At 44.0% G+C, this 26,997-nt stretch overlaps 2 protein-coding genes across 7 annotated transcripts in view; one reads left to right on the top strand and one right to left on the bottom strand.

The window, feature by feature from the left end:
- Myo81F (Myosin 81F) overlaps positions 1 to 26,997 on the top strand; it is a 550,527-nt gene that overhangs the window by 342,087 nt on the left and 181,443 nt on the right. For all 6 annotated transcript variants that reach the window (XM_070279498.1, XM_070279502.1, XM_070279501.1 and 3 more), the window contains one exon: positions 20,726 to 21,349. In XM_070279498.1, the coding sequence (XP_070135599.1) occupies positions 20,726 to 21,349 (624 nt within the window). The remainder of the gene's footprint in view (positions 1 to 20,725; positions 21,350 to 26,997) is intronic.
- LOC138926338 (uncharacterized) lies at positions 2,143 to 3,443 on the bottom strand. Its single transcript, XM_070280083.1, has 2 exons — positions 2,291 to 3,443; positions 2,143 to 2,226 (listed from the first exon to the last, which is right to left on the bottom strand). The coding sequence occupies exon 1, from the start codon at positions 3,136 to 3,138 to the stop codon at positions 2,431 to 2,433; it is 708 nt and encodes a 235-aa protein (XP_070136184.1). The 5' UTR covers positions 3,139 to 3,443; the 3' UTR covers positions 2,143 to 2,226; positions 2,291 to 2,430.

The raw sequence follows: 26,997 nt of genomic DNA, 5'->3' as shown, positions 1-26,997 counted from the left end.
TCCGCCATCCTTTGCGTTTTCCTAAGCTTCTCCCTGATTGTGGAGTTGGTGAGAGCGGGCCACCATACCACCACCCCGTAGAAGAGGATGGGTCTTATGACCGCTGTATAAAGCCATCTTACTATTTTTGGTGACATTCCCCATTTAAGACCAATGGCTTTTCTGCAAGTATAGAGCGCGATTGTAGCTTTGTTGGCTCTATCCATAGTGTTTGATTTCCAGTCCAGTTTCCTGTCTAGCGTAATCCCTAGGTACTTGGCGCTATCGCTAAGAGATAGTGTTTCTCCTAATAGTTTTGGAAGCCTTAAGTTTGGTATTTTGTACTTCCTGGTGAAGAGGACGAGCTCTGTTTTGGATGGGTTCACACCTAGTCCATTTCTAGCTGCCCACGTTGAGAGGACCCTAAGTTTGTCCGTCATGCGGTCACATAGAGTCTGGGGAAATTTTCCTGAGAAGGCAATTGCGACATCATCCGCGTAAGCGATAACTTTGCAACCACCCCCTTCAAGGGATCGCAGTAGGCTATTAACCGCCACGTTCCAGAGTAGGGGTGAGAGTACGCCTCCTTGCGGGGTGCCTCTTCTGACGTATCTATGAATAGATTCTCCTCCTAGTGACGCCTCAACAGTCCTGTTTACCAGGATCTGCTTAATAAGGCGTACGGATTGATTATCTATTCCTAGTCCTGTCAGCGCATTGGTTATCGAGCTTGGTAGGATGTTGTTGAACGCACCTTCTATGTCTAGAAAAGCAATGAGTGCGTATTCCTTATCACTAAGTGCCTTCTCGACAAAAGTAGTGATTTCGTGGAGTGCCGTTTCCGTGGATCGGCCCTTCCTATACGCATGTTGTGATCCCGAGATATCATCTGGGTTTATAGTAAGATTAATATGGAGGCTGATTAGTCTCTCCATTGTCTTGAGAAGGAAGGACGACAGGCTTATTGGTCTGAAGTCCTTGGGGGTGCAGTGAGATGGTTTTCCCGCCTTGGGTATAAATACGACTTTCGTCCGCAACCACATTTGGGGTACGATGCCCATCCTGAAGATTGCTGAGAAAGCTGTCTTGACCCATGATTTCAGGTTGGGACCGGCTTTAATTAGTTGAGCCGGGACAATGCCATCTGGACCTGGGGATTTGAAGGGCTTGAAGCTATTTATTGCCCAGCTGAGATATCTATCATTCAATAGGTATTCAAGTGGATTGTTGGTGGGTGGGCTATTCCCCTGTGTCTGCATTTCCAGGGTTGCGTCTTCTCGAGAGCATCCCGGGAAATGTGTCTCTATGAGAGCCTCTAGGGTTTCTTTGCTGGACGATGTCCAGTTGCCCTCTGAGGTTTTAATGTATCCTACATTTGGTGCAGTAGTTGCAAGGACCTTCCTGAGTCGAGAGGCCTCTGATGTTTCCTGAATGTTCGTGCAGAACTCGGCCCAGGCATTTCTTTTTGCCTTGCCAAGCTCTTTATTATATCGCCTAAGGTCCGCTTTTTACGACTCCCAGGCTGCCTCCGAGTTTGTTTTTCTGGCAAAATTGAAGGCCTTGCGGGCCTTGGTTTTAAAAGGCGCAAGTGTTTGCGACCACCATGGTGGTTTCTTTGACTTGCTTTTGCCCGATCTGATTTTGGGACAAGCTTTATTGAATGCCCTGGCGCACGCTGCCGTGAGCGTATCCACCATGGCATCCAGGGCTGCCCTACTATCCACATTCCCTGTTGGAGGATTTCCCAAGGAACTATCTAGCTTCTTTCTATATAACTCCCAGTTCGCTTTTCTCGGGTTGCGTACCGTTAGTCGATTAAAGTTCTCGAAATTGACCACTAATTCTATGTATCGGTGGTCTGAGAATGAGTGTTTCTCTAGGACTCCCCATCTAACAATCCTGTCTGCTAGGGATTCAGAGTAAAGAGTGACGTCAAGTACTTCTCTTCTGTTCTTGACTATGAAAGTGGGTTCTGTACCCCTGTTACCCACCAAAAGATTGGAGCCTAGGATAAAATCGAAGATTGACTCACCCCTCTCGTTTGTGTCAGTGCTGCCCCACTGATGATGATGGGCGTTAGCATCGCAACCTATGATCAGGTCGATCTTGTGCTTCCTGCTGTCTTCCACCAGCTGCTTAATCAGCGGGTGCGGGGGAAGGGCCTCCTGGTCGTGGCCCATATACGCCGAACATATCCTTAGAGGGCCATTTGGGCTCTCTACGGCTGCGGCTACGTGGTCTTCATTGCTGAAATTGGGTAGCAAAAAGAGGTTAAGGTTCTTTTTTGCGAGGATGCAGGCTCGCCTTTTACCTGTAGTGTTGGCTTTGCAGAGCCTGAACTCCGACGCCCCCAGCCCAAGAATCCTGTCTCCTAGGATCCAGGGTTCCTGGATGAGGGCCACATCTGCTCCACTCTCGGCGAGGTGGAGAAGGAGGGCAGCTGACGCTGCTTTACTGTGGTGGAGGTTTATTTGTAAGATCGTCAGGGACATCCTTACAAACCTCCACCACAGTTATCTCTGCCTCCGTCTCGGAGCCCAGCAGAGAGTCCTCCATTCCGACACCACCAAGCGCCCTTGCCAAGTCGCTCTCCTCCGAGGTGTACCCTTCTAGAATGTCCTCCTCCTCATCCGACATTTCCTCCGGGTGCCCCTCTTCGGTCGGCTCCTCCAAGTCTGGCTCTTGCGTGTCTGCCTCCAGACCAATACCTCCTGGCTTGGCCTTCGCATCAGATTTATATATACGGACCGAGACATGCTCGAATCCGTATTTAAGCCGGTGCTCCGTCCTCTCCAGGGCTTTTACGGTCTCCTCGTTTAGTGTGAGGACGACCTGCCTCCGCAATCCCACCGCCTCCTCGACCTTGGCGACTCTCCAGTCCGCCGTGGGGAGCGTCGGGTTGCACATCCTAAGCATAGTCAGGATGGTCTTAGGGTCGGCTGGCTTTTCTGTGAGCCACACTCGCGCCCTCGGTTTGCTGGGGATCTCGTCCCAGTCAACCGCCACCAGCTTAGCTCCAGGGTAGACCTCTCCAAGCGATGCAATCATCCGCTTGTAAGTCTCCACCGATCGCGCGTCTTGGCAAGCAATCACCTTGACGCTACCCTGGTACCATCCTGCGTCTTCGCATTCAGGTGGGGGTCCTCCACTTCGCAGCATCTCCTCCACGAAGCGCCCATGCAACTCGTTTACCACTCGTCGCCAGAGTTCCTTGGGGATGAGCCCATCCTTGGAGCCCTTGTCCAGGACTCCAATTAGGGTTCTTCCCTTCGTCACCTCAGCGAACGAGCGGTTGGGCGGCTGCGGCTGGGCCTTCCTCTTCTTGGCCTGGGGGGCTTCTCCCTCTGTGGACCTCTGCCTCTTCGCGCTTTGCGCGGCCTCCTTGGCAGGGTCTGACCCAGTGCGTCTCTTCGGATCCAGCCTTTCTCCCGCCTTTTCCGGATTGAAGTCGGGTAGGATCTCCCTTGCCCACTTAATAATCTCGGCCTGGTCCGGGTTGGCTTCGACCGATGGGTCCGCCCTCATCAGAATGAAGGCTGCTCTTCTTCTGTCCTTGTAGGATCCTTTACGCTGCGTCGAGTGAGACGCTTCCGGACCAGGGTTCGCCTTAGGGGCACCGCCGGTTGGTTTAGAGGTTGACCCTGGGGTCTTCCTCTCCACACCGTTCGGTGGTCCCATAGCTAGCCCCGCTTTGGAAGAAGTTGCCTTGGCAACCTCCACCGCACCGGCGCGTCCCGCCTCCAGATGTTGTCCCTCTGTGGGGGACTTCTCCATCTCAGCAACTCCTTGGCTTTTGAGGGCCTTGGAGTTTGACGGGCCGTTGGCCCCATTTCCGGTCTTTTTTAGGGAGTTCCGCTCTCCGCTTTGGTTTTTATTTTGTAGAGTGTTATTCATGTTTGGTCCCACGAGTAGGCGGGAAGGGGTTCGTCCATCATGACATAGCCCGCTTGTCACGATAAGCCTGGTTAAAACTGGGAGGTCGGCCTGTCCCCCAGAGTTCGCATATTAGCGTCCGAGCCCCCCCTCGGACACGCATCCTTCGGCATATGCTGTTCCACCTTGGATAGGGGTAATTTAAGGAAGGGAGTGTTCTTCTCCCCGCCCGACTACCATTAGCCAGCATCCTCGGCAGAGACATGACCTTACCGGGACCTGTTACCAGCCGCCCTCACGTGGAGAGTATAGTCGCACTACCAGCGGTGTACACAGTTACGGCACGCAATTGCTTGCGCGTAGGTCCCCCTGTTGTACCCGTTGGCTGACGGCCCCCATTGGGTCATACAGCCGAGCGACTGTAGACAGAATGATGCGCCTATTGGGCTTTGAGATTGACCAAATCCTTTCATACGATAATAGTAAGGGGTCAGTTTCAGGATCCACAGCCAAATTGAAGCACCACTTCTTTAACCGAAATTGGCCTTTGTCGAGAATCTTTATCTATAGAGTCGTTTCCGGAAAATAGATCATCCAGATAAAAGTCGCGACGAATAAAATTCGATGTATGCATTGATGCATTGCCCGTACTGATAAAAATGAGGCAGGCTTCGTTCCATAGGTGACAGTATCCAGCTTAAAAACCTGCAACTCATCCCGGGTGAAGTCCCGCCAAAGAATGCATTACAGATAGCTTTCCTCGGAAAAAAAACAACGCAACGATACATTTTGCAAATATCTACAGTAATACCTACAGTAATGGCCACCCGATGGCATCGGAACCTTAACGCATCGCATATTCTATGCAGCAACTTTGGCTGAATAACTGGGCAAGACGTCAACACGTCATTCAATGAATATCCTAAAGTGGTGACAGCAGATCCATCAAAAACAACCCTATGCTTGGTTGTTGAACTTCCTCCTTTAAAATACAATGGTGTGGCAGGAAGTATTGGCTATATGAGTATATGACCCAAATCAAAACTCCCATTTATGAAGGCAGCATCCTTTAATTGAGAACGGCGGTAGAGCTTCCTCTTAAACAAATAACACATTAATCGTTCTTTAAACAAATAGAAAATTAGCTGCAGTGCTCCGAATTTAATTATTAAATTTTTTTTTTTTTGTTGTAACATTTGAAAGTTTTATTTACAATCTGTCCTCAGTTAGGGACAATAATTCAATATTTTAAGTGAACCTTGACAATAGGACTTTGATAAATACAAGCTATGAATCTAAAAAGTTAATTTAGTAAATCCAGTGGATGCTTCCTCTTGAGACTTCTGATGGTGGTGCTGCTGTCAAGCAAATTGGTGGCACATGTGTTGGGATGTCGTGTTAGTCTGTCCTTGTATTTAGCGGCGAATCTTCTAACTTCAGCGCTGACTGTAGGGATGCCCAGTTGAGCATGAATAGTCAAATTGTCATGGTAAGTATGAGCCCCAGACAGCGTCCTGAGAGCTCTGTTCTGTGCCAGCTGATTGACTTTCATATTGCTTGGACTCGCTGTACCCCACAGTTGGATACCATACGTCCAAACTGGCTTCACTATTGACTTATATATTAGTAGTTTTACCCTCAGCTTCAGGGTTGACTTTCGTCCAATCAACCAGTAAAGCCGCCGCAACTTTTCCTGTACTTGCTTTCGTTTGCGCAGTAGATGGGTCCTCCATGTTAGACGCCTATCCAACGTCATTCCCAAGTATTTAGGGGTTGAGTTAGGTGGTATGGTAGTGCTACTTAAATACAACAAATATTTGTTCTACACTTTTCAAAAAACCTTAAGGTTACGTAAAAAAAAATTTAAAACAAACTTTAAATTTAAAGATGCATAACTTTATAACCAATGAAGATGTTTAAAGATGATTTTTTTCGTTGAGGCGGGTTTTTTATACCCTTGCAGAGGGTATTATAATTTTGACCAAAAGTGAGCAACGCAGTAAAGGAGAAATCTCCGAACCTATAAAGTATATATATTCTTGATCAGGATCACCTCCTGAGTTGATATGAGCATGTCCGTCTGTCTGTCTGTCCGTTTCTACACGAACTAGTCTCTCAGTTTTAAAGTTTTTACTTTTATACTTTTTTTTTTTACTTTTCATAATTACTTTATAATCATTATTTTTATTTGCATTCTATAACAATATTGATGACAAAATTCCGGACGGACCCCTTGAAATTTTATTAGCCGGGCATAATGAAAAATTAAACAATTTTACAATTGTAAATTTAAAGAAAAATATTACTGTCGGGTCAGGCAGCAGCACGGCGTTTAATGTTGATGTTTAAATAATGTTAATGTAATGTTTATTTATTAGGCTTACGTATGTACAAGAAGCTTATTTCATCGCAAGCCGACTCTCTCTCGGCCGCTCGATTCACTAGCTTTCTTTAAAGAGCTTGTCTGCTTGTCTTCACTAGCTTGTCTGCTTCTTCCCCGTCTTATCTCTATTTCTGCATTTTTCCTTTGCACTCTCCAAAGGCACAGACTGATGCTGCATTCTTGCACCTGCAACACCAAAACCCTTACAGGTGATTTCTCCATCGAAACATATATTTGTTTCTTGGCTTGCCCCTGATACTTCAGGGCTTGATATCTCGGCTTATATCAAGGCCTAAACTAAAGCCGATATAAAGGTGGAGGACATAGCGAAATTTAAATATAATTATGTAAGGCGCAAGTCTTCTTTCAAGATACGTGTGCCTGCGCTGATGTTCAAGACGATTTGTTCTTCCAGTTTTTGGCCAGAGAACATTTTCGTCCAAGAACATCAGCCTAGTACTGTAAAGAAAAAAGTTTTAAAACCCGTGGGACATATTAGACTTCCACATATTAGAACCACTGACCAACCTTCCACCTCTTTTTCGTCGACTAGCCCAAAAACTAGTATCGTCATTAACACTTACCTATCAGAATACTAGGGGGCTATGTAGCAAACTCCCCAAACTATATTCTGATAGTTCTTACTTTGCATCCCATATTATAGCCTTTACAGAAACTTGGTTAAAGCCGGAGATCTTTCGCTCTGAAGTTTTTCCAAGTAAGTACACCACTTTTAAAAGGGATCGACCTCAGCGAAAGGGGGATGGAGTCCTCATTTCGGTAGACTCCATTCTTGCTTCTGAAGAGGTGAAATCACAAGAGTTTGATGACATAGAGTTTATTTGCATTAAAATCATTTTATCCGTGAAATGTTTATACATTACATGTTCATATATACCGCATTCGTCTGAACCGCTCACATATTGGCAGCATTTGTCCGCTATTCAATCCGTTTTTAATCTTATGACTGATCGTGACCAGCTCGTAGCTGTGGGCGACTTTAATATCCCAGAAATAAAGTGGTCCAACGTCGATAGCTCACCATCTTTATCACTTATCACGCACCATGACTTCACCGCGGGAATGTTTGACATGTCCCGGTCAAATTACCCATGTAAGACATTCGTTAGGTCGGGCTTTAGACTTATGTTTATGTTTAGACTGATGGTTCCTTTATGGCATACCCATAGCGAAATTGGCTCAGGTTAATGATATCGGCGTTCTATTAGACATTAAACTTAAATTTGCCGACCATATTTCCTTAATGGTTCATAGGGCTAAAGGAGTCCTTGGTTTTATTAAACTAAAAATTAAACTAGATTTGCGACGAAAACATTAAACCGAGAGGGTTCTTCTCGAATCAAAGACAGAGCCACAGCAGAATCGCACCAGCAAAAATATTCCCCAAAGCAGACCATCAACTGCGCTACTTCCGCAATATTCAAGCCAACAACTCTGCCCTCTGCGTCGGCCCCGTAACATTCTTTAAAGGCGCAACTTGGGACTTCGAGCAGAATAAATAGCTTGCAGATCCTGTGCCCTTGGACACGACACAAAAGCACGGATCTCCACTTCGGATTTCGATATTAGCGCCCATCTAGGGAATTCGGAGCGCCAGTTGGAGTGAAGAGCTTGAGGAAGACTTTCATTCTAGGACAATTTCTCACGGCACAGCTTTTGGAGAAAGAACTTCGCTTTGGCAATGACAGGACCGACAAGACCCATTGGGTCATACAGCCGAGCGACTGTAGACAGAATGATGCGCCTATTGGGCTTTGAGATTGACCAAATCCTTTCAAACGATAATAGTAAGGGGTCAGTTTCAGGATCCACAGCCAAATTGAAGCACCACTTCTTTAACCGAAATTGGCCTTTGTCGAGAATCTTTATCTATAGAGTCGTTTCCGGAAAATAGATCATCCAGATAAAAGTCGCGACGAATAAAATTCGATGTATGCATTGATGCATTGCCCGTACTGATAAAAATGAGGCAGGCTTCGTTCCATAGGTGACAGTATCCAGCTTAAAAACCTGCAACTCATCCCGGGTGAAGTCCCGCCAAAGAATGCATTACAGATAGCTTTCCTCGGAAAAAAAACAACGCAACGATACATTTTGCAAATATCTACAGTAATACCTACAGTAATGGCCACCCGATGGCATCGGAACCTTAACGCATCGCATATTCTATGCAGCAACTTTGGCTGAATAACTGGGCAAGACGTCAACACGTCATTCAATGAATATCCTAAAGTGGTGACAGCAGATCCATCAAAAACAACCCTATGCTTGGTTGTTGAACTTCCTCCTTTAAAATACAATGGTGTGGCAGGAAGTATTGGCTATATGAGTATATAACCCAAATCAAAATTCCCATTTATGAAGGCAGCATCCTTTAATTGAGAACGGCGGTAGAGCTTCCTCTTAAACAAATAACACATTAATCGTTCTTTAAACAAATAGCAAATTAGCTGCAGTGCTCCGAATTTAATTATTAAATTTTTTTTTTTTGTTGTAACATTTGAAAGTTTTATTTACAATCTGTCCTCAGTTAGGGACAATAATTCAATATTTTAAGTGAACCTTGACAATAGGACTTTGATAAATACAAGCTATGAATCTAAAAAGTTAATTTAGTAAATCCAGTGGATGCTTCCTCTTGAGACTTCTGATGGTGGTGCTGCTGTCCAGCAAATTGGTGGCACATGTGTTGGGATGTCGTGTTAGTCTGTCCTTGTATTTAGCGGCGAATCTTCTAACTTCAGCGCTGACTGTAGGGATGCCCAGTTGAGCATGAATAGTCAAATTGTCATGGTAAGGATGAGCCCCAGACAGCGTCCTGAGAGCTCTGTTCTGTGCCAGCTGAATGACTTTCATATTGCTTGGACTCGCTGTGCCCCACAGTTGGATACCATACGTCCAAACTGGCTTCACTATTGACTTATATATTAGTAGTTTTACCCTCAGCTTCAGGGTTGACTTTCGTCCAATCAATCAGTAAAGCCGCCGCAGCTTTTCCTGTACTTGCTTTCGTTTGCGCAGTAGATGGGTCCTCCATGTTAGACGCCTATCCAACGTCATTCCCAAGTATTTAGGGGTTGAGTTAGGTGGTTAAGCAAACATGGATTTGGTTGTTCTTTCCTTTTATTTCACTCAAATTAATGGCGCGCGCTAAAAAACTTCGTCCGCTTACCCTCGCCTCGTTAGCTTCACCTAGCGATCGCAGACGCCTCGTTCTTCCGCCATTACCCGCTTAACGTTTAGCATTTTTTAAAACTAATTCTAAACATTATTCAACACTCATTCTAACGCTTTGATGGCGGTAACATTTCCTCCCCCGTAAATGATCCCGATCCGTGGTCAGTTACCATTCTCCAAGTCGACGTCCAGAACTGCTACCTTTGTTGCTGGTATTTCTATAACACTATGCTACGTCTTGATGGTCACCCGCCGAACTTGTCCATTGTTGGCCATCATTGCGTCAGTCACGCGTCCTTTTAGCCATAGGTTCCTGGGGATAAGCTCATCCACGACTACGACAATGCTTCCGATGGTGATTGGAGGTATCTTCTCAAACCATTAGGTGCGCCTGGTTAATACGGGTGCATACTCCTTAACCTCGTTGCCAAAAGCGGTCTCCGAAGCGCTGAGTCTCGTTCCATCTACGCTTCAGATTTATTTCCTCTTTTGGCAGCGGCTTTTACCCGTTCGCTGATCCCAGCAGCAGGTGCTTTGGAGTCAGGGCAGCGTCATCCTCGGAATCCAGAGTTAAGAACGTGAGAGGTCGCGAGTCACACTGTACCCAATTTCCTGACGCTGTCTCGTTTTTGTTCTCGCAAATTCTGCACACTTCAATGTTCATGCTTTGCGTCGTCCGGCGTGTGTGCAACATGGCGTCTGCTTATCTTCTTCTTAACTGCGTGCTTACTCGACATAGCCTGTGGCTGCAAGGGACGCGACGCCTTACCACTGCCTTTATCCGCAAGAGTTCTGGTTTCCCCAAAAACGACGTGCTCAACTCAACCTAGCTCTTGGCTGATAGGTCGCCTTCGTCTTCGTTTTTTTAGAAATTTGTCGGCTCCAGTCGGTCTAGCTTTTTTCTGCTAGCGACGCGACGTTGTTTCTCCGCCTTAATCCGCAGGAAACGAAGTTTTGGAAGAAGTTTTTTAGAAATGTTGGGATCGGGGCGAGGTTGCTGCACGATTTTTTAAGCAAACATAGATTTGGTTTTTCTTTCCTTCCAAAGACTCCAAAGATGCCGTCAGCTAAAGCGTATTCTCCTCACGGACCATCCAACAGACGCAAAATCACCAAAATGACAGAAGCTGGTCGGCTGAAGCTTCAGGTACCTCTGCAATAATCGAGCGCCGTCAATGTGAGCAGTCTTTAATGGTTTGCGGAGGAATATGCGCCACCGGTAAAAGACCCCTTGTTTTCATCAATCAAGGGGTCAAAATCAATCAGGAAGTGTACCGCCGGGACATTTTGGAAACTGTTGTGCTTTCTTGGGCCCAGCACCACTTCGGTGATACGGAGTGGACGTTTCAACAGGATTCATCGCCAGCCCATAGAGCCAAATTGACTCAGGACTGGTGCAAAGCCAATTTTCCGGATCACATCCAGTGAATGGCCACCTTACTCGCCAGATCTTAATCCGATGCACTACAGTGTGTGGTCTATTTTGGAGTCCAGGGAATGTGCTAAACGCCACATAAGTTTGGAGGCGCTGAAGCAATCATTGCTCCGAGAATGGGATCGATTATCGGAAAAAGTCCTGCGGCCCATTGCGCTAAATTTCCAGAAACGTTTAGGGCTCTGCATCGCAGCCCAATACCTATTTAAAAGTTGTGTATCTGCATTTTTTCTCAAATACAGTTCTTTAAGAGTTATGATCAAAAATGTTTGTCCGGGTTATTTATTGTCACCCTGTATAGCTTGACCCAAAGATATGCAAGCAAGGACTGGCTTAACCCTGCAGATTGACGCAAGCTCTCCTTCCGACCCTAGGCTCAGCCATAAGTTCACAGCGAAAGATCTATTTAAGCTGATGCAAGAAAATGCAGAGTCCAACAAGGCTTTCAGAGAGCAGGCTCTCATTGCGCGATTGCGAAATGATTTAACCACCACTAAATATCGAATTGTGGAACGCTCGTGGACTATTCAGAGTATCTGAAGAGCTTCGATTATTCCTCGGCGCTTATACCACTTGCCAGGCTATCTCATATACCATGCTTATCACCCCAGTGGCAAAAGCAGAGGTGGCTCTGCAGTTATTATAAAGGATTCCGTAAGTCTCATCCCCCTGCCCTTCGCCTCTAGCAATGACAGACAGCGTGCAATAAAAGACTTCGGAAGGGAATGCCACATTAGTGGCGATATATCTACCTCCAGCTGAAACATGGGTTCAATCAGAGTTTGAATTCTTTGCTGGCCGGATTTGGAGGTAAGTTCATTGCCGGCGGTGATTACAGCGCCAAACATGCATGGTGGGGAAACTCCGAGCCTGTTGCAAGAAGTCATTGCAAATGGGCATTACCAAGAACTTGCCACGGGTAAACCCACTTTTTACTCATATAACCCCCTGTTAACACCGACAGCGCCTGATATTATCATTATCAAAGGATACGCTATAGATACCTGAGAGAAGGCCATTTCCATTATCAATGGAGGCACTATAGGCAGGCTACAAGTAAGGACACTCTATGAACTCTCCTCGGATCCCACTCCTATTATGGCCATACTGCATACAACACCTGAGAGAAAACCACAGCGCTTGCGACTTTCTGAAAATAAGATAAGATTTATAAAAATAAGATATTTTATTATAACAATGAAAAAGTAAGGGTATATTTTAAAATATATAAATAGAAGTATAAATGGAATTTAACCATTAAAAGAAAAAAGTCGCTCCTTTCCATAGGTGCTAATTTAGAGGCTTTTAAAGTCCACCTAGAACAGCTAGGCGAGGTTAACATACAAATCCAGGAATCTTCTGACATTGACATTGCCAAAAGCTTTTTCATGCGCATAATAAACTATGCTGCTGAGATAGTTGCACCCAGCAATCATCAACATACAGAAACTTCTAGACATTCCCAGCTACCACCTAGAATTTGTGCGCTCCTTAAGGGAAGGTTCTTTTGGATTTTTCCGAAAATTAAGCAAATTTTGAGAATGGATTGCGGGAAAATGAAAAGACATACGAACTTATACTTTTAAACTTTTGATTCGTTGTTTATTAACGATTAAAAAAAATATTTAATATTCAGGAAATTCAAAATGGCGGCTTCAAAATGGCGGATCTCGTAGACCTTTATTTTTCTGCTTTGTCGAGTGTAGGGCCGCTGGTAGTGAACTTAAATTAGAAATGTACATAATTTATTAAAATTGATGGAATTTCCTATGCCTTATACCTAACGACAATTAATTTTGGTAAAAATAAACCAATTTCATGGACTGTTAAGAGGAGCCCCAAAATAAAGGTCGTACTCCAATGAGTTCCGTTTCAAAACTGATTTTATTTGTCAAAGTTCTCTTATAAGTACGATACATGAGAATCTTAAATCTATGTAAAACTACTTGTCAACGCACTGCACGCTGACCTGCTATGCGACCCTTTCTCCAGTGCGATAAGCGCACCACTTATGTATTTGTTTGTGTTAGGCTGCAGGGGATCGGTTTTGAACCATCTGTTTGACTCATATTTCATGGGTCCGATCCCTTGAAACTCTAACTTAAGAATTTCTATACAAAATAGTGTTCAATGCTTGAACATTCTGGAAAGGGCCACAAAAAGAGGCGTAAATTTAATGTTTTTGATTAATATTTTTTGAATAAATTTGATGTTACCTTAACCTTTTCTTCGATTATAATTTTTTGTGGACTGTATAAATTTTTGTTCTTGTATCTTGTCAATACATTTTTTTCTTTTAATATTTTGTGCAAGAATTATTTAATTTGAATTTTAAATATTTTAAAATTATTTAAGCTTTTATATGTTATGTTCAACCTAATGTTTGAACATCCTGCAAGGGGCCACAAAAGTGCCTTAGAATATATATTTTTTTCTTTTCATTTTAGATATACCTTGAAAAATTAATTTTTTCTTCGATTTTTGAGTGGACTGTAATTTTAAAATTTTGTTTTACTGAGGGCTAATTACTTTTCAAATTTTAATTTTTTTTTTGTGTATAAAATTTAATTGATAATTAATATCTTTTTTTTACCGATTTTTTTTTTTTTTTGTGTCATTATTTTTTAAATTGAAATTTTTTTTTTACCATACCATACAGTTTTTTAAATTTTCTTTTTTGATGCGTGTCCCTCTTGAAGATGATGTAAAAGGATCCGCCCTGGATGCTTCTAATGGTGTAGCTGGTTGTTTTTTCTGCCGCTGATGTTCTTCTAATCGCCGGTGGTCCTGCCGCAGACGTTGGTCCCGCCGTATAAAATGCCACAGACTTTGGCTGTCGTTGTTCCCAGGAACCCGACTTTTTGTTTTTGCTCGATATTTGGCCTCGAACATGCCATATATTATTTTCAATATTAATGAATTTCCGGTGTTGTTCCGAAAAAACATACTTTTTTTTTTTACACAAGTTGTGTTTTTAACTCCTTGCGCCGTATCGCTTTGGAGATCCGATGGCTGAATTCCAGCCCAAAGATTTTCAATAAATATTCCGACTCAGGCCTCGGATAGCCCTGCGCTAAATAAAAAACGCACTTATTGCTCGATGGCAATTCTCAATCTCTGTGTCCCTTACCACTTGGGGGGAAACGACAGAGGACTACGATTTTACACTGAGCTCGTTTATGCCCAGTTCGCAGCCATCTTAGCTACCTTTGACTGACTGTGTCAATGCACATCTAGTCACTATTTAGGTGCCAATTTCAATAGGAGCCCCAAAATACGGTTGAGAATACTCCTTGAGCCTTTTTATTGTTTTTGACTCATTTTTATTATATTTTTTTTTTATTTTATGCTCATTGGCATTTATATAATTTTATTCTCTGTGTCCCTTTACTCTTGGGGGGAAACAACAGAGTACTACGGTTTTTAAACTGGGCTCTTTTTTACCCAGATCGCAGCCATATTTTTTAGCTACCATGGGCTGAGAATTTTTATTTTTCTTCAGCCCCTTACAGGTGCCAGTTTTTTAACCCTGAGTCTCTTACCACAGGGGGGAAAACGTCAGGGTGCCCCGAAGGACCAAATGTTAAGAGGAGCCCCAAAATAAAGGTCGTACTCCAATGAGTTCCGTTTCAAAACTGATTTTATTTGTCAAAGTTCTCTTATAAGTACGATACATGAGAATCTTAAATCTGTAAAACTACTTGTCAACGCACTGCACGCTGACCTGCTATGCGACCCTTTCTCCAGTGCGATAAGCGCACCACTTATGTATTTGTTTGTGTTAGGCTGCAGGGGATCGGGTTTGGACCATCTGTTTGACTCATATTTCATGGGTCCGATCCCTTGAAACTCTAACTTAAGAATTTCTATACAAAATAGTGTTCAATGCTTGAACATGGACTTTAAAAAAAAAAATTGACATTTTTTCTCTTGTTTTTTACTTTGATCTCGTTTAAAAATTATAAATAAACAATTTCTTATGCTAATTTTAGGTATAAGGCATACAAAAAAGTATGTACTTTTAAACATTTTTTGAATGAAGGAAATCGGATCAATAGAACGAGCTCTGTGCGCGACAAGAGCTTTGAAAACATGGTTCCGAGAAAAACGCGTTTAAAGTTTTTAGAAATTTTGCCTTTAGATAGCTTTCTTGTTATCATGGGTATGTTTGAAACGCTCTAGCTTAAGAAATACGCGTCGTATCGAAATATCCCTTGGCACGTATATTCTACACATATGTAACTTTCATTTTATTAAAAAAAAAAAATCGATTTTTTCAAAAAAATCCAAAAGAACCTCCCCTTAATCTAAAACGGGCTTCCCTTTAAAACGGGAGACGCCGGAATCCATCAGTTACATAATTGGCTGGCTAACTGTCTAAGCAAAGCGCTCGCCCGAAGAACACAAGAACGTATAGACAGATTTTTGGAAAATCTGGACACAGACGCTAAATCTAACTACTCGTTGTGTCGTATTACAAAACGGTACAGGGCTTAGCCCACCCTAAAATGAACCATAAGTACTCCCTCAGGGTGCTGGTGCTGTACGAGCCTAGAGAAAGCTGAAGCGTCGTTAACAAACTTGGGCAACGCTTCAAGCCTTACGAATACTCACCTGAAAGCATACCTCGACAAGTTGAAGAGTTTATAGAATCTCCATTTCAAATGGGTCTGCCTGCTAACCTTGTCTCACTGACAGAAGTAAAAAACCCTTGTAGGTCAACTTTCGCCAAAGGAAACTCCCGGTGAAGACCTTTTGGACGACAGGAGGATCCGACTTTTACCGGATCAAGCCTTGCAATTCCTGGTGACCTTGTTCAACAGTGTACTAAATGTTGGATACTTTCCAAAAGTTTATAAATCGGCGAACATATGTAGATATGATCCCAAAACCAGGAAAGTCGCCAGCTAACATGGGCTGATACAGGCTCATTAGTCTTTTACCATCTCTGGGAAAAATCATGGAAAGGCTGGTCCTGAACATGCTTCTTACTCTTGAGAATGTCAGTGCGATCCCGTATTTCCCGTTCGGCTTTTGTCTTCAACATGGAACTCCTGAGCACAGAGTTGTTAACTTTGCTTTAGAAGCCTTTGAGAAGAAGGAGTATGCAGTTGCTGCCTTCCTTGACACTCAGCAGGCTTGTGGCACCCTAGGCTCCTGTCTAAAGCCAAAAGTCTTCTTACGCCACAGCTGTTCCGGCTCGTGAAAAGCTTCCTGGAAAAACGCACATTCCACTTATCTGCTGATGGATACAAGTCGTCCACCAAACCGATCCCTTCTAGTGTTTCCCTTTGGTAGCGTCCTCGGCCCTACTCTATACTATGCTTCAGATATGCCTACGAAAACTCCAATCACTGAAGTGAATGAGCAAGACGTGCTAATTGCGACCTACGCTGATGACACTGCTGTCCTGACCAAAAGCAGTAGTATCTTGGCAGCCACATTTGCATTGGAGGAGTATCTGGACGCATTTTACAGATCAGCCACGAACTGGAACATGTAAGCCCAGATAAATGTGCCAATGTAACGATCACCAATTGCCGAAGTACCTGCCAAGTACCAATTGCCAAGTCAATCTCAATGATAGTCCAGTCAGAGTCCTACCTGCATACAAGTACCTCGGTGTCACTTTGGACTAAACACTCACATTTGTCAGGCACATTACTTGTATCCAAAACTCGTTCAGGACTAAAGTGGCTCGGATGTCCTGGCTCCTCACATCACCCAACAAGCTCGCACTTGGATGTAAGGTGCAGATATACAAGTCCATATAAGCGCCAAGTCTTTTTTACGGACTTCAGGTTTATGGTATCGCTGCAAAAACCAACCTGAAAAAATCCGGGTTTTGTAAACGAAAACTCTTTGAAGGATCTCTGGAGCTCCGTGGTTTATGAGAACCAGAGACATCGAACGAGATGTCATCGTGCCCAAACTAGGAGAAAAGCTGCAGGAACTTGCTCGGAAATACATGGAACGATTAAATGAGAACCCCAACAGCCTAGCCGAAAAAACTTGGTACCGCTGCTATCAGGAGCACTGATACAGGTAATCGAGTCAAGAGAACACTGAAAAGACACCACCCTCAAGACCTACCAGACCGGATCTTGACCTAGCCATTTTGTCATCCTCAACATAAACATAATAAAAACAAGAAAGGAAAGCTACTTCGGGCGGAGCCGAAGTTGATATACCCTTGCAGTAAAAACCAGATATATATCGCAAACATCGGATATAGTTGGCCGATCCTTATGAGAATATCATAATAAAACCAATTAATTACAATAGAATATCTAAAAAAAAAAAGTCTCAAGCTTCTATCTTCAAAAATACCAAAGTTTGTATTTCTACCAAAAACCATTTCCGATCGTTCAGTTATATGGCAGCTATAAGATATAGGCGGCCGATCCTTAAAAAAATTGGCAAATTTGAACTCTCTAACTCTAAAAACACCAAAGTTATACCATTTCCGATCAATCAATTATATGTCCGCTATAAGATATGGTAGGCCGATCTCGGCCGTTCCGACTTATATACTGCGTGCAAAGAAAGAAGGGTGGGTGCAAAGTTTCAAGTCGATAGCTTAAAAACTGAGAGACTAGTTTGCGTAGACACAGACAGACAGATATGCTCAGGAGGAGATCCTGATCAAGAATATATATACTTTATAGGGTCGGAGATGTCTCCTTCACTGCGTTTCACACTTTTGACCAAATTTATAATATCCTCTGCAAGGGTATAAAAACCATGAAATCACTTCTAAGCCCTAAGTAACGCTTAGACTAAGTAATGTTTAAAATGTAAAAACCGATTATATTAAGCTGCCAAGATTGCCAACAATCTTCAAAATAAAATTTCGAAATAAATAAAAAAAAAAAAAAGCTTCCAGGTTTTGAGTTGTGTGCGTTATAAGTCTAACGATTTGGACATCCAAAAAAAAGATGAAAACTTTCATAGTTTGCCAGCTAAATTATTGATTTGGTTAAGGCTTTAGTGTTTCGGTTTTAGTGTCTTCCTCTTGGCATAAAAAATATTCTGAATTTGAAATTCAAAAAATGCATTAGGGACCCCAACTTGATTGGTTCTTTATAGGAGTGATCGGAGTTCTTACATTGCTGGTGCTGGTCGATGATAACTTATTAAAGTTGCGAAATATCTGTACCTCGCTATAAATTTTAAGCGTCCACGTTAAGCAGTGGATTTATGTATATCATTGTGGGAACTTACTTACTAATTGTTTTTTGGGGATTCCTGCGCTCGTTTTTCAAGAAGCCAAAGAAAATATAGTCGAATTTCTGCTCAAGTTTTTTATGGAGTGATTCGAAAATAACGATAAAAGGTCCTAAAGATATTGTACGACGCACATAGGAGTATTTATCAAAAAAAAGCCGGACAAATTTGAAAATCGTGAAGTGCTTTTAAGCTCATCAAAACGGCACTTTTCCTTATCTCTAATAACCGCCTCTTCTATAAACAGACCCCCCTTTCGCCACAGTCCACTTACTTGGTGACAACGGTGTTCGCAAGTACGTTATTGTGCTTTTTGCGTGTCTTTGTTTTTGGTGCTTTAGTATATTCGCAGTAGTTTTGTGTTCAAAAATAAATTCGTCTAGCGGACAAGTGGAAAAAAACGACTTGATCATGGAATTAGAAAGTAAGTACTGTATAAAAATCATTTTATAAGTTATTTTTATACCCTTGCAGAGGGTATTATAATTTTGTCCAAAAGTGTGCAACGCAGTGAAGGAGACATCTCCGACCCTATAAAGTATAAAGAATATATATATTCTTGATCAGGATCACCTCCTGAGTTGATATAAGCATGTCCGTCTGTCCGTCTGTCCGTCTGTCTGTCCGTCTGTCTGTCTGTCCGTTTCTACGCGAACTAGTCTCTCAGTTTTTAAGCTATCGTCTTGAAACTTTGCACACACCCTTCTTTCCTTTGCACGCAGTATATAAGTCGGAACGACTGGAATCGGCCGACTATATCCTATAGCTGCCATATAACTGATTGATCGGAAATGGTATAACTTTGGTGTTTTTAGAGTTAGAGAGTTCAAATTTGACACGAGAGCTATCTTTGGTAAAACATTACGACATGCCAAATTTCATAAGGATCGGCCGACTATATCCTATAGCTGTCATATAACTGATTGATCGGAAATGGTATAACTTTGGTGTTTTTAAAGTTAGAGAGTTCAAATTTGACACGTGAGCTATCTTTGGCAAAAAATTACGACATGCCAAATTTCATAAGGATCGGACGACTATATCCTATAGCTTCCATATAACTGATTGATCGGAAATGGCATAACTTTGGTATTTTTCGAGCTAGAAAGTTGGGATTTTCTATGGATTCTATTTTTTGGCAAAATAATACGACTTATCAAGTTTTATTATCGAATATGTCTATCATAGCTATCATCAATAAATCTCCAAACTTTGAACCCCTCGAACTTTTACATAATGGTTATGCCAACTTTTGAGACAAAAGATTATTATACCCTTGCAGAGGGTATTATAATTTTGTCCAAAAGTGTGCAACGCAGTGAAGGAGACATCTCCGACCCTATAAAGTATATATATTCTTGATCAGGATCACCTCCTGAGTTGATATGAGCATGTCCGTCTGTCCGTCTGTCCGTCTGTCTGTCCGTTTCTACGCGAACTAGTCTCTCAGTTTTGAAGCTATCGTCTTGAAACTTTGCACACACCCTTCTTTCCTTTGCACGCAGTATATAAGTCGGAACGGCCCGGATCGGCCGACTATATCCTATAGCTGCCATATAACTGATTGATCGGAAATGGTATAACTTTGGTGTTTTTAGAGTTAGAGAGTTCAAATTTGACATGAGAGCTATTTTTGGCAAAATAATACGACATGCCAAATTTCATAAGGATCGGCCGACTATATCCTATAGCTGCCATATAACTCAACGATCGGAAATGACCCAACTTTTGTGTTTTTGAAGATAGAAGTTTGGGACATTTTTAGGTTTGGTTTTTGTATTATAATAAATTGGGTTATATTATCATATTCTCATAAGGATCGGCCAACTATATCCGATGTTTGCGATATATATCCGGTTTTAGCTGCAAGGGTATATAAACTTCGGCTCCGCCCGAAGTTAGCTTTCCTTTCTTGTTTCATTATATTTTGATTTATTCATTCAATTTTAGAAAATGCGTTTTTCATCAATTTTTTTTTATGAAATTTACAATATATTAGTGATTTTGTTTATGTGTCGCGCCTTGTCGCCTGGAACTTTTTATGCAGGAATAAAATTTGTCGATAACTTAAAAGAAAAAAACATTTCCCCCCAACGCACCCCATTTTATTTTTAGTGTTTCAAAGTATGCGATCATAATTTTCATTAAATCGGCAATAACAAGAAGAAAAGCAGACCTCTTTCCTAGGAGGCAATGTCTATTTTAATGGAAAGGTCCACGAATTATTATAGCACCGAGTCTGATGATTCTAACTGACTGAATTTCATAAAAATTTCTTTAAATTTTTTATTTTTTTTCTTCAAAATTTTCCTTTTTTTTTTATCCGAAATTATGAGTTAGTATAAGAACTGAGTTAGTTAGTTATTATGAGTTAGTATAAGACATTATAAGCTAGTAAAAAATAAACAAATGCTAATAAATAATTTTGTCCGGATTTTTATTTCAAATGTGCGACGGGGGAAAGAGGGATGTAGTAAATAAGTGTTGTTAATATAATATTAATATAATATAATAGTATAATAATATATATTTATAATATAATAGTTAAGTTTCCTTTTTTTATTAAAGATTATAACAAACAAATTTAACCTCAAAAACTAAAAAATCTGTTTTGTTTAATTTATTTTCAGTTAGAACTTTTTAGTCAAAATGAATCGACGATTAATTCCAAGGAATCAGACAGGGGTCTAGCTACTAAGGGCGTTCCATCACTTCCCGAACCAACAACGCGTCCTCCGCCTCCACCAACTATGATAAATCAAGAAATTATTAAAGGCAAAGTTCTAACGCCAGAGCCGATATATGAAGCAATAAACGCAGAAAATTTAACCAATTTGAAAAATAATTATAACGAAAATGATAACATTAACGAGTTTCCTAATTTGGGGGACAAAAACAAAAAGTCAATAACTCCTACATTAAATAAGCATGAAATCGACCCAGAAAAAGAACAGCGGCGAAAAAATAGAGTGGAAAAAAAAATTCAAGAAATTAATATCATTGAAGAAGGTCAAAAAAATAATTATATTGAAGAGGGCTACAACATTTTGGAATATGCAGAAAATTATTTTAACACACATGAGATTTTAATTGATGGTACACTTATGGCAACTTTGACTCGAAAGGGAAAAAAGAACAATGATGTAATCCCAAAATTCGATATGATAGTTTTTTTTAAATCCGACAAAATTCCGACGTCACATATTCATATGTATGATCCAGAAAATGTTTCATTGGCATGTAATATATTTCGGGTAAGTTTCAATTTAATTCCCTGTCATATTATAAAAATATTTGCATAAGTTCCAAAGGATAAAAAAAAAATAATTACTTTTGATGTGTTGCGGGAATTCGAAGTTGTTTAGCGCTGCAACTTCGGCGTTGCCGGATGCCGCGGGAGCAGTTTTGCTATCTATCGTAACACTCCCCACTTGTATATTCCGCCAGGGATCTACCAAACTACTCTCGATAGATAGAACTGCCAGCTTCGTCGCGGGTCTTGTATAAACGCCAGATTGGGTCCTCACCGCGGCGCTCCTCACTTGACCGTCCGAGCTAAGGTTCACCTTCAGGATTCTTCCTTTCGGCCACTGGCTACGCGGCTGTCCGGGATCGCATACATACACGATATCCCCTTCTACAAGAGGCTTAGCCTTTTCGCACCACTTGGTCCGCCTAGTGATCACTGGCAGGTATTCTTGAAGCCATCGCCTCCAGAATGAGTCCGCCAGTTGTTGTGATTCCCTCCAGCTTTTCTTGAGCTGCACTCCTTCGGGTATGGGCTCCATCGTCGGTCCTCTTCCAGTTGAGCTTCCAAGCAGGAAATGATTCGGTGTCAGTGATTCTTCGTTCTCATCTTCCAATGGGATGTATGTTAGGGGTCGCGAGTTGACGATCGCCTCCGCCTCCATTAGAGCGGCTCTCAGCAACTCATCCGATGGTCGTTTGTCAAGGAGGATAGATTCCAACGCCGTCTTCACGGAACGCACCAAGCGCTCCCATGCCCCACCCATGTGGGGAGATGCGGGTGGAATGAACTTCCATGTCATCTGGGGTCCAGTGAACTCGCGAGAGAGTAGATCCTTGTCCACATCTTCGAACGCCCTACGCAACTCCGTGCAGGCTCCTTGAAAATTGGTGCCGTTGTCGCTCCAGAGTTCCACTGGGCACCCTCGTCGGGCCATAAAACTGCGCACCGCTAGAATACAAGAGTCAGTTGTTAATGAATACGCTACCTCTAGATGTATTGCCCTTGTAGAGAGGCAGGTGAAGAGCACGCCGTATCGTTTCTCTGAACTGCGTCTGACCCGCACCATCAGAGGACCAAAGTAGTCCACACCCGTGTAGCTGAAAGGCCTATGAAAGGCTGCTACTCTTGGATAGGGAAGTTCCGCCATGCGCGGTGGTTTGGGGGCCGCCTGTCGGTTCTTGCATTGCTGGCAGGAGCGTCGTATCCGAGCAAGGGTGGATCTCAGCTTTGGTATCCAAAATCTTTGTCGTAGTTCGTTGACTACCGTCTCGTGGTTAGCGTGCAGAAATCTTCGGTGAAATTCCTTTATGATGAGCTGCGTAATGTGGCTGCCGCAGGGGAGTACGACGCGGTCGCTTCCCTTGATCATCTTGGCACGTTCATCCAGCTTTAATACGCCATCGGAATCCATATACGGTCCCAGCTTGTATAGTAGGTTATTCTTCTTCAATGGTTTTCCTTGTAAGATTAACCGTATCTCCATCTGGTAGTACTCCGCCTGAGCGTACGACCACAGAAGACTCTCCGCGACCCTGGTATCTTCTTGTGATGGCTGATTTTCGATGTCCGATCGTTGTAGAGCCTTGGCCTTCCATCGCCTCATACACCATACCGTTCTTGCGGTACTCCATAGCAGACGGGTCCAGATTGAGAACCGCTCATAGTCTATGAGGGTCGCGCGGCCTACGTCTGTGAATCCGTCACATACGCCGATGAATTGCGCCTTCAGTTCCATTCCTGACTCGTCTCCTTCTTCCGCCTCTGTCAGCGGCCAAAATTGCCTCTCTTGCCAAAGAAATCTCGGCCCGTTTAACCATCGACTTTCTCGGTTGAAATCAGGTCCTTTGTTCCACTTAGTGGCGTCGTCCGCCACGTTCTCGGAGGAAGGTACCCAGCGCCAGTCCTTGACGCTAGTACCGTCTAGAATCTCGATTACACGGAATGCTACAAATTGTTTGTACTTCCTCTGGTCCGATCGCAGCCAACTCAGCACGGTCCTCGAGTCGGTCCAGAAAGTCCGTGTGCTCAGCTTCGCGCCAAGTGAAAGCTCCAGAGTTTGAGCCAACCTCGCTCCAAGCACTGCTCCCATGAGTTCAAGCCTTGGTATGGATGTCGGTCTTAGAGGGGCTACCTTGGTTTTGCTGCCCAGTAGACTGCAGTGGATACCTGCCTCATTTTGAAATCGTATATAACTCACGGCGGCAAATCCATTCTCGCTTGCGTCCACGAAGGTGTGCATCTCCACTTCTGAATCCATCAGCGACTCCTTCATGTGGCATCTTGGGATGGTCATTTTCTCAACGTCCGGGATATACCGAAGCCATCGCTTCCATTTAATCCATTCTGCCTCAGGTATGGGGTCATCCCAGGTACATCCACTTCGCCATATTTCCTGAAATATTATTTTTGCATACATCACGTAGAAGGATATGAGCCCTAAAGGATCATATATAGACATCAACACACTGAGAAACTCTCGTTTGGTGGGTCGTTGCCTTCCTTGGAGAAGTTCTTTATGGCGATATCGTGGGGATACACGGTAGCGGATGAGATCTTCTTTCGTGTCCCACCACATTCCCAGCACCTTCTCGGTCTGTCCATCCGTTGTTTCGTCCAGTCTCACTAGCGTGGGTGCTCCTTCGCCGAGTGCGTTTAGTACTTCTCTGGAATTCGATACCCAGTTTCGAATGAGGAATCCGCCCTGAAGATGAATGTAGTGGACCTGACGCGCGAGGCTTATAGCTTCTTCCTCCGTGTCGACGCTGTCCAGCATGTCGTCTACATAGTGATTCTCCAGTATGGACTTAACAGCTCGTGGGTATTCCTTCTTGAGCGACTCTGCATTTCTGTTCTTCACGTACTGGGCACAGCTGGGGGAGCAACTAGCCCCAAACGTCATTACCTGCATGGCGTAGTTCTCTCTCCGTTGTGTGTATGGGTCTATAAATACAAAGCGTTGGTATCTCTGATCTTCTGTGTGTATCCTGACCTGATGAAACATCTCGGCGATATCGCCGCCGATAGCAATACGTTTCTCTCTAAACCTGTGAAGTATTGGTACCAACTGCGCTAGTTGGTCAGGTCCCTTCAGCAGCATTGTGTTCAGCGAGATCCCTTCCGTCTTCGCAGCCGCATCCCAGACTATGCGAAGCTTTCCTGGCTTGTTGACGTTTAGCACGGGAAAGATAGGTAGATACCAATATGGCTTTTCCTCACCTTCTTCCGACGTAATGGGCCGTGCATATCCTTTCATCACGTACTCATCTAGCTGTCGGCGAATTCCCTTCGCAAGCTCCGGCTCGCGAGTCAGTTTCTGGTACAGGCATCGTGCACGCTTTAGGGCTGTAGGTAAACTATCCGGCAGCTTGTCATCTTTATACCTCCACAGCAGACCTGTTTCAAATCGGCCATTTATACGCCTTGTGTTCTTCTCCAGCTGCTGTATAGCCAACTGGTCATCATTGGATACGCTCTTGCTATTCATCTCCGGTCTAGGGCCGCCGTCCGACCACATGCACTGCTCAAGCAGGCGCAAGATCTCCTTGTTCTCGTCAGCTTCACATGCACATATGTGAAACACGTGGTAGTTTGGGGTTATGTCATCACCCACACTGTTGGAGCTTCTTCCTTTAATCGTCCACCCCAGGCGGGTCTTCTCAGCGATCGGTTCTTCTGTTGTGCCTTCCTTGGTGCGAAGCACGCGCCCTATTTTGCAATTATTGAGACCTATCAAGAGCCTGGGCTGTGCTGAGTCGTATCCGGACAGTGGTAGATGTCGAAGGTGTGTGTGTTGTGCTTTCAGGTGGGTTATATCCAACGACTGTGACGGGAGATCAAGAGACTGGACCGAGTGAACGTCGCGAAGATCATATTGCTTTGTTTGGCCAATGCCGGAGATCCTTAAGTCGAGTCTGACCGAGCTGTCCTCATACCGGTGCATGCCGGCAGTCCACTGCATACATAGAGGCTGCGGTTGTCCCTTCACTCCAAGGTCTTCTAGCAATGGGGCGTCGATCAAGGTTAGAGATGACCCGTCGTCATGCCGAAGGCATACGTGTTGACTTGCCTACCATTTCCATACAACGTCACTGGCAATACCCTGAACAGCATTTCCACACCTTCTTGTCGGTGTGCATGGCACCTGGCTTGGACGGGAGCCGTGCTGCCGCGATGCAACAGGGGATGATGGCGTTCTAGGCATCCATCTATTCCGCAAGGATTGGGGACGCCGCATCTTTCCACCTTATGGCTCTGGAAACATCTCCAGCACAAGCCACACCGTCGAGTAGCATTCCAGCGATCGCGGGTCGTCATTTCCAGGAATGCTGGACACTCTTGCAGGGTTCTGCAATTGCGGGTGCACAGCCGACAGCCTTGGCGTACAGTGTGTGTATGTACCGTGCCCCTTCTCTCCGTTCTTGACGACGAGCTTGGGACTATCACATGGCTCGCTCCTTCTGCCATCTGCGAAAGCCACGTACTAAACTCTGCCAACGTACACACTGTGAGAGAGGCTTTGTGCATTCCCCAAAATGTCTGCACCATCGATGGCAACTTGCTCACTAGCTCCTGCGTGAGCGCTGGGTTGTTTAAGTACTGGTCCAACTTGGAGGCTTTCATCGTAGCACAAACATTTTGCACCTCCACCGAGAAGTCAACCAGCACTTCAAGCTTATTCTCCCTCACTTGAGGAAATTGTCTAATCCTTGTCACTAACAAGTCAATAATAATTTCGGGTCGCCCAAATCGCATTCTTAGCGTGGCGATTATCTGCGGAACACAGTCCGCATGCAGCATTAGACTTTGTACTGCGTTCTTGGCTGGTCCTTCCAACGCATGCCGAAGCCGCATTAGGTTCTCGGCATCCGTGAATCCGCATAGCTCCGTCGTCTGTTCATACGTTGCGATTAATAAGGGCCAGTCCTCCGGCCTTCCGGAAAACTTCACCAACTCAGCCACGCTAGTCTTCCTCGCTGTCAATTGTTCGTACGATGGTCTGCCCACAGGTTTAGTGACCCTAGCAGCTGAGTTGTCCTCCCCACTGGTAGAAAAGAGCCATGGGGGCCCAGCGTGGGCTCTCTGCGTACTGCCGTTTCCTTCCACAACGGCAACTTCACCAATTGTGTCCGTACCAGCATTCTGGTACCGTGTACTAGATGCTCCAGCCATCTTTTCTGCGTGGCCAGTCTCCGATAGCCTCTCCCTTGGGAGCTTGCCCATGAGCGCCTTTCGTCTATGTAGAAGTTGTTGTCGCAACTGCAGCAACTGATCTTCTTCCTCCAACAACCTTAGCTCCGTCTGCAGGTCCTGCGCTTCCTTCGAGGCCTCGTCGACGTCATTAGTTCCGATCCTCATCTGGTCGCCACCTGAGTAACTTTGGTAGTTGTCCCCAGCCGTCAGGCTGGTCAGCTTTTCTTTCCTGATCAACGTCGAGTTCTGTGCATGGACGTCTACGTCACACTCTGCACAGATCCATCCTACGCCGCCATCCTCTAGAGCAGCACACTTAGGATGGCACATGCTCACGCAGCCGGCGCCAATGCAGCCAACTGTCACGTGCTCGTCCTCCACTTCACAGAGGAAGCATGTCGCCACCAATCTTGCCTCTCCACCGGATCCAGTAGGCATCTCCATGTTGATTTCGCTCTCTGA

Source organism: Drosophila bipectinata, chromosome 3L (genome assembly GCF_030179905.1).
Source record: "Drosophila bipectinata strain 14024-0381.07 chromosome 3L, DbipHiC1v2, whole genome shotgun sequence".
NCBI classification, from domain to species: Eukaryota; Metazoa; Arthropoda; class Insecta; order Diptera; family Drosophilidae; genus Drosophila; species Drosophila bipectinata.
The sequence above is the reverse complement of the archived record's forward strand: the minus strand, read 5'-3'. Positions and strand labels throughout refer to the sequence as shown.